The following is an 8,111-nucleotide window of genomic DNA, read 5'->3' on the forward strand; positions in this document are numbered from 1 at the left end:
AAGTACAGATCATTGAGGCACTCTGTTCTTAATATTTCTGACTTCAGATATGCATCGAGTTTCTGTTTCCACAAACTGCTTGCTGTTGGTGATGTATGATTTTATACAATTGGCTGCATGTCTGCGAATACCACAGCTTTCAAGTTTTTTAATAAGTGTAGTACTGGTGATTGTGTCAAATGCTGTAGACAAATCCAGAAACATAGCAGACACAGACATTCTTTTGTCTGAATCATCGATAATGGATTCTGTGGGGCTTGAGATGGTAGTTTCTGTAGATTTCGCTTTTTGGATACTGTGTCATACTGGAATCAGAATACTGTGTTTCTCCAGGAATGTGGTCAACGTACTATGCATGAATATCTTTAGTATTTTTGAGAAATCAGAGATTAAAGACACTGGTCTGTAATTATTTGGATCATTTTTGTCTCCTTTTTTAAATATTGATTCTACTTTGTTTACTTTTAATTTTTCTGGGAATACTCCTTCTCTAAATGAGCAGTCTGCAATATCCAAAAGAGGTCTGATTATTTCTTCATTCACATGTTTTATTATATAATTTTATACTTCACCATCTCCCTCAGACTTATTCGGTTTTAATTTCTGGATTATTTTTATGAGTTCTGTTTTTGTCACTGGTTCCAGGAACATTGAGTGGGATGGTTGGTCAAGTTTTTTTTAACATGCTTTGACCATTGATGATTTGTTTCCCCTTTTAAATTTTGTACGGCATCTATAAAGTTGTTGTTTAGTATATTAGTTCGCATTGACTTGATAAAATTGCTGTTTCTTTACACTTTTTTGGCTATATCTTCCACTATTGATTATATACCATGTTGTTTTACTTTTTGATTTAAATTTGGTATGGCTCTGTTTATTGAAATGGCTTTGCTTCTCTTACTAATTCTTCTGATACTGTTTATATGTCTCCATATTCCCTGCTCGTCTGAGTTCCTTCACTCTAGTCCTGAGTTCAGTAATTTCTTTCATAATCCATTTCTTACTGTGACCCTGCTTTTTCTGAGAGGCTACTGTGGTGAAGACTACATGAAAGTGATGCACTAGTGTGTTAAGAAATGCTTCATACCTCTCATTTGTACCTTGTGCTTGCATTCTTTTGACCCATTCTTCTTTCCTTAGTGTTGTTTTGTATGTTGATAATCCTGACTTCTCTCATATCTCACATTTCTTCTGTTTTTGAGTTCATATTTATGTTGATGTGGATTATTGATCCATGATGGTTAGAGATTGCTGTCTGTAGAACTTTTGCTTCACATTTACTATTTAAAATATTTGTGGTTATGTTGTCAATGATGCTCTGACTATGACCAGTCACTCTTACAGGTACAGCTATAATTGTTTTCATGTTACACTGTAATAATGTCCCTTTCAATTTCTGTTTAGGTTTTGATTCTTCACCCATATCTATGTTATAGTCTCCACATATTACATCATCTTTCATTTTCATCTTGTGTAATAATTTTCCCAGTTTTTTTTCAGAAATGTTGTAATATTACCACTTGTGACCTGTATACACAGATAATTCTGAGCTCTTCACTCATTACGCTAGTAATTTCAAAATCTTTTTCAATGTAAGCTGGAAGGTTTACATATTTACAGTATTCAGAATCTAGTAGACTTCCAATTTTGTTCATATATATGGCAACACCTCCACCTTTACGTTTTGATCTACAGAAATAATTAATCAAATCACAGTCTCTTATTATTACGCTGCTCACTGATACCCAATATATCTGGTTCTTTTTCATTCAGGACCACTCTCACTTCAATTGTTTTGTTGCCTAAGCACTGAATATTTTTTTATTTATTTTTAATGAGACCTGGGTTGCTGAATTTCTGTTGTAGTTGGAGCTGGCTATGTGACTATGCTGTATTCATTATTATTTATCTTGCCCTTCTTCTCTTTCATTGGCTGTGGAATAAAAAATCCTGTTCAAAAGGAACAATGGTGTACACAGGAGGAGGAGGAGGAGATTAGTGTTTAACGTCCCGTCGACAAACGAGGTCATTAGAGACAGAATGGTGTACATAATTCCCATTCCAGAAGAAAAAATTACATTCATCACTCCTAATTAGGGCTGTCCTTAGCACAGAAAGGGGTGCACACAATGCACCAACCAAAATTTCTGACAAACAGCAAAGTGAAATTTGAAAACAAATTGAAGCTCCTTCTGTTCCATAGAAGAATTTATATTGTTGTGATGTGTAAAAGATGGTGAGTAGGAATTACTAACTTGTATATGTACACTCTGTATTCCACAACAATATGATTAACTTTATGCTGCAAATGATCCATATAACTTGAAAGTAACTCATTAATATAACATCAGACATAATGGAAAAAACTGAGACTGATCTACAAAGAGAAAGAAGGGAGGAAGGAAAGATAATAATAATAATAATAATAATAATAATAATAATAATAATTTTATTGTCTTTAAGCCATTACAGCAATAGACAAAGTCATACATATAATACAATAGAGTACAGTACATGCTATAGAAGGACAGATTAATATCACAGGTCATGAAATCCTTTACATTGTAGAATGGGTTTACAACTAACCAGTCATAAAGTGTTTGTTTGTATTGTTGGTCTGGTAAATTTTGTATACCTTGTGGAAGTTTGTTAAATAATTTGTGGCCCATAAGTTCATAACTGTTAACTGATTTTGACAGTCTGTGGTAGGGCGTATAGATAGAGCTGTTTGTCCTAGTGCTGTAACAATGTATATTTGCCCTGCGTTTTACTTTAGGTAAGTTCTTTTTTGTGTAGATTAAAACATAATAAATATATAGGTTTATTACTGTCATGATTTTTTGTTGAGTAAACAAAGGTTTACAATGAGCCCTGTATGGTGAGCCTGTAATTATCCTAATAGCTTTTTTTTTGCAGCAATAGTATATCATGCACACAAGTGGAGTTTCCCCATAAAATAATGCCATAGGATATGCTTTGGAAAAATGAGTAGTAAGATACTCTAACATAATTTTTAGGTACACAGTGCATTAATAGCCTTAACAAATAGATTACCCTAGACAATTTACCGCTAATATACTTAAGATGTGGATTCCAAGAAAGTTTATCATCCAAATATACCCCCAAAAATTTAACACAACTAGGATCATCTGATGGAAACTTGTCTTTTAAACTAAATACCATCTGCTGGGTTTTGCTTTCATTAAGCAAGAACCCATTTGCTTTAAACCAGAGTGAAGCTTGCTCAATTGTCTCTGTAACACATGTTTTAAGGCTATTAAGATCATTACTGCTGTTCAGAAATGTTGTATCATCAGCATAGAGTACTGTTCTGGATTTGATAAATGATAGCAGGTCATTTATCATTATTAGGAAAAGGAAAGGGCCCAGCACGGATCCCTGCGGAACACCTACCTCAACTTGTTCTATACTGGACATTTCTTTCCCAACACAGACGGCTTGCTTACGGTTTTGTAAATATGATCTTAATAGCTTAAGGCTGTTACCTTTAACACCATAAAAGTCCATTTTTTCGAGTAGTAGTGTATGTTCTACACAGTCAAAGGCTTTGCTTAGGTCACAAAAAGTCACTTGGACAAAGCATTTATCTTCAAATACTTGATGGATGTATTTAACAACATTGTCTATGGCATCAATGGTTGACAGGCTTTTCCTAAAGCCATACTGTGATCCACTTATTAATCCTATGTTATCAAAGTAAACAGATAATTGTTGGTAAATTATGCATTCTAGAACTTTTGAGAAAACTGGGACTATGGATATTGGCCTGTAACTTGAGACAGAATTTTTATCTCCTTTTTTATGTACTGGAACTACCCTAGACAGTTTAAGCTCATGAGGGAAAAAACCCTCCAGTATACACTTGTTTATACAATATGTTAGAGGGTACACTATACAGTCTACTACTTTCTTAAGCATGTTACAAGACAGGTCGTATATGTCTACACTGTCTGATGATTTTAACTGCTTCACTATTCTTAACACAAAACCAGGTGAGATCTCAGAAAAATTGAAGGTACTTGTGTTTGTTGATGACCTAGCAATATTTTTTGACAGCAACTGTGATGAGCTGATTTCAGGTTTAATTATAGCACTTCCTACTTCCTCAACTGATTTAATAAAAAAGTCATTAAATTCCTGGGGAGAGATACTAATTTTGTCACTTCTTTTATCTTTGGTGACACTATTCTTTAGAGTCCATGCTGCTTTGCACTTATTGGTGGATTTCTCAATACTTCTGAGATTGTGTGCTTGTTTGGCTTCCACAATTGCTTTTTTGTACTCATTCCTAGATCTAACATAGGCTAGTTTAGCATGGTCGGTTTTCAGATTTTTATAAATATTGTACAACAACATAACTTGATTTTTCATAGTAGACAGCTGTTTTGTAAACCATGTATTTTGTCTATTTGGAACTTTTGCTTTTAAGACTCTGTCAGTTACTTTGCATTTCTTTATTGGTATGCAGTCATTAAAGTGTCCCAAAAATGCTTTGAGAAACCTATCAAATAGTACCTTTGCTGGCAGATAATTGCTTAGAGTATAATGTGTCTCATCATAACACAGGCCAAACCAATCTCTGTTAGAAAGGGACATATGAAAACTTTTAATTTTCTCATCTGTGACCGGTCTAGTGACCACAACTTCTGGGACAAGCTTATTTACATAACTCTTATCAAGAGGAAACCTACTTGTATAATTTAAAGATACTGAATCATGATCAGAATATGGAAATACTGTCACAAAACATGATTCTTCTGTTGTTTTAAAATTTACAAAAATATTGTCAAGACATGCATGTTCTCTTGTAGGTTTGTTATTGACTGAATGTAAGTTGCACTGTCTTAGTAGGTTTTGGAGTTCAGTGACAGTACATTTTTGTGTTGTGACATCGAATTCAGCATTCACATCTCCACCTATCACAATATCATAATGTATCCATCTAGTATCTGTAAGTACATGTAACAGCAGGCCCAGTTTTTCTAAAAATACATTGGTTATACCCTTAGGTGACCTGTACAGGGAAATTACAACTAACTTAAAACTGTCTATTACTATGCCAGCAGCTTCAAAGTTCTGTTCATCACACAGAAAATCTAGATCTAATCTATTGAATGTACTGCTAAGTGACTTGTTAACATATATTGCCACACCACCTCTTAAATGCAATTTTCTGCAGTAGCTACTGGCTAGAATATAATTATCAAATTTAATAAATGTAAGTTCACTCTCTCTAGCCCAGTGTTCACTTAAACAAAAGATATCAAACTTATTTTTTTAATCCAAAGAAGAAACAAAGAGATAAACAAAAATGAGAGGAATTACGTAAGTTTCTGTTTTAGCTTGGTTACTACAAGTTCCTTTTGACCTGACCGACAAAGTGAAAGAAGGGAGGAAGTAAAGATAAGAAGAAACAGAGAGATAAATGCAAATGAGAGGAATTATGTAAGTTTCCCTTTCAGCTTGCTCACTACAAGTTTCTTTTGACCTGTTGAATGTAACTTATCTTTGTATGCTCTACAGTTTCTAACTTCCTGCGCTTTGTATTACTTTCATACTTTTCATTCTTATTTTTAAATGAAGAGATTGTCTCAGATATTTCAATTAATGTCAGCCTTATTGTGAATTGCAATATCTGGACAATTATCCACTACAAATAATTTACCTGAATCAGTTAGTTTCCTCATTAGAAAATAAAATTAAATGCATATATTATGACATCAAGAATTTTTTATCCTGTAGCCAGTACAGTAATTATTGTAATATGCATTTGTTATCAGAAATATGTATGACACAATACTGTAGTTTCTGCATAATGTATTTAATTTATAAATCTGGAAAGTACCACTCTAATAACCTACTGTACTAACCACTGATGAAGTAACTGCAGTGTCTAAACTAATAGGTTGCCAAATGACAGCCAGTACAAATAATTTTACTTATGTTTAAAATATTTTATCAGATATATACTAATATGATGCCATCATCCTTGAATCAACTATGAGGATTTCCAGAAAATAAGAAAGCTATTCAAGAACTCAGCACTAAAACATTGAAATTAATGTCTTTTATTACACCAAAATAAAAATTATACTATGATGAGTATCTTCATAAAATATTTCCAAAACTCACAAATGACAAATTTGCACATTAAAATGTCAGTGTGAAAGAAAAAGTTTTTTTTATACTTACAGGTATTGCAGTAAGATCCTTGATACGTTCATATGGATTTTTTCTTTTTTCTCTCACTAGTACATACACATTTCCAATGTCAGGGCAAGATCGCAATAATTTTTCTATGAGGACTTTCCCCATAAAACCAGTAGCTCCAGTTACAAATACTGATTTTCCTTTAAAGAACGCTGGAACATATCTTTTCTCTTCTTCACACTGGTGTGACTCACAGTTTGTCATTTTTTTTCTTCAAAATTAAATTATTTTCTTCTTTTTGGAGAAACACGCTACCACCACAGAAAACAAGTGCACTTGACTTCACTGGTAATAAGCTGCAGAATGACAGAGAACAAATGCAGGAAGTACGCATTGTCCTAGCTTACTGTCCCAATGAATATGCTAATTACTTCCACATGGTCAGTTCAGTATCAGCAAGTCACACTCTCATTAATATTCAATAATTTGAAAACAATGGACCTAACATTTTAGAAGAGAGATGCAGTTTCACTAACAGTGGTTAATTCAGTTCACTCATTTTTATGTAGTAGTATATATTTATGTGCAACATGAACTTCATCAAAAATCTTTCCTTCAGAGTAGTTCATAAAAAAAAGGATTGCACATTTATAAAAGACAACCATCTGACATGCACTTGAATAATTTAACACAGACAGTTATTTAGCCATTTCTAAATAGAATGTCCCTTTTTATGCATAAAACTCTTCTTTAATTTAGCTTTAAATAAATATTCACTGGCTATTTGATGTCTTATCTGTTTGGTGAGAGAGGTAAAAATTTCTGTTTCATACCATTTGGCATCTCTTTACACCACTGTCAGGTTCTTAAGTTCATAACGCAGTTTTTCCTTCCCTCTTTTTTCATATCTGTGACAGTCTCTATTACAGCCATGTAGAGCAGAGTCCTTGATTACAAAACATGTAAATGAATATATGTATTGGGGTCCAGTAGTTATTATTTGAAACTTTTTGAAAAGGTTACAGCATGAAGCTCTGTGAGGTATTCTACACATAATTCTATTAGTATTTTTTGGGAGCCTCATAAATTTTCTTTGCCAATCTGACTTCCACCTGAAGATAATTCCATAACATAAAAAGGAGTGAAAATAGCCAAAGTACACTCCTGGAAATTGAAATAAGAACACCGTGAATTCATTGTCCCAGGAAGGGGAAACTTTATTGACACATTCCTGGGGTCAGATACATCACATGATCACACTGACAGAACCACAGGCACATAGACACAGGCAACAGAGCATGCACAATGTTGGCACTAGTACAGTGTATATCCACCTTTCGCAGCAATGCAGGCTGCTATTCTCCCATGGAGACGATCGTAGAGATGCTGGATGTAGTCCTGTGGAACGGCTTGCCATGCCATTTCCACCTGGCGCCTCAGTTGGACCAGCGTTCGTGCAGGACGTGCAGACCGCGTGAGACGACGCTTCATCCAGTCCCAAACATGCTCAATGGGGGACAGATCCGGAGATCTTGCTGGCCAGGGTAGTTGACTTACACCTTCTAGAGCACGTTGGGTGGCACGGGATACATGCGGACGTGCATTGTCCTGTTGGAACAGCAAGTTCCCTTGCCGGTCTAGGAATGGTAGAACGATGGGTTCGATGACGGTTTGGATGTACCGTGCACTATTCAGTGTCCCCTCGACGATCACCAGTGGTGTACGGCCAGTGTAGGAGATCGCTCCCCACACCATGATGCCGGGTGTTGGCCCTGTGTGCCTCGGTCGTATGCAGTCCTGATTGTGGCGCTCACCTGCACGGCGCCAAACACGCATACGACCATCATTGGCACCAAGGCAGAAGCGACTCTCATCGCTGAAGACGACACGTCTCCATTCGTCCCTCCATTCACGCCTGTCGCGACACCACTGGAGGCGGG

The 8,111-nt window shown here is 35.3% G+C and overlaps 1 protein-coding gene across 1 annotated transcript in view; it reads right to left on the minus strand.

Annotated features, from left to right (window-relative positions):
* Window positions 1-6,527, minus strand: part of LOC126100187 (putative fatty acyl-CoA reductase CG5065) — a 149,248-nt gene extending 142,721 nt beyond the window's left edge. Inside the window, exon 1 of the mRNA XM_049910746.1 lies at window positions 6,214-6,527. Coding sequence (XP_049766703.1) covers window positions 6,214-6,435 — 222 coding nt within the window. The 5' untranslated portion in view covers window positions 6,436-6,527. The remainder of the gene's footprint in view (window positions 1-6,213) is intronic.
* Between the last annotated feature and the right edge of the window lie 1,584 nt (window positions 6,528-8,111).

The sequence above is a fragment of the Schistocerca cancellata genome, chromosome 9 (genome assembly GCF_023864275.1).
Source record: "Schistocerca cancellata isolate TAMUIC-IGC-003103 chromosome 9, iqSchCanc2.1, whole genome shotgun sequence".
In the NCBI taxonomy this organism is placed as follows: domain Eukaryota; kingdom Metazoa; phylum Arthropoda; class Insecta; order Orthoptera; family Acrididae; genus Schistocerca; species Schistocerca cancellata.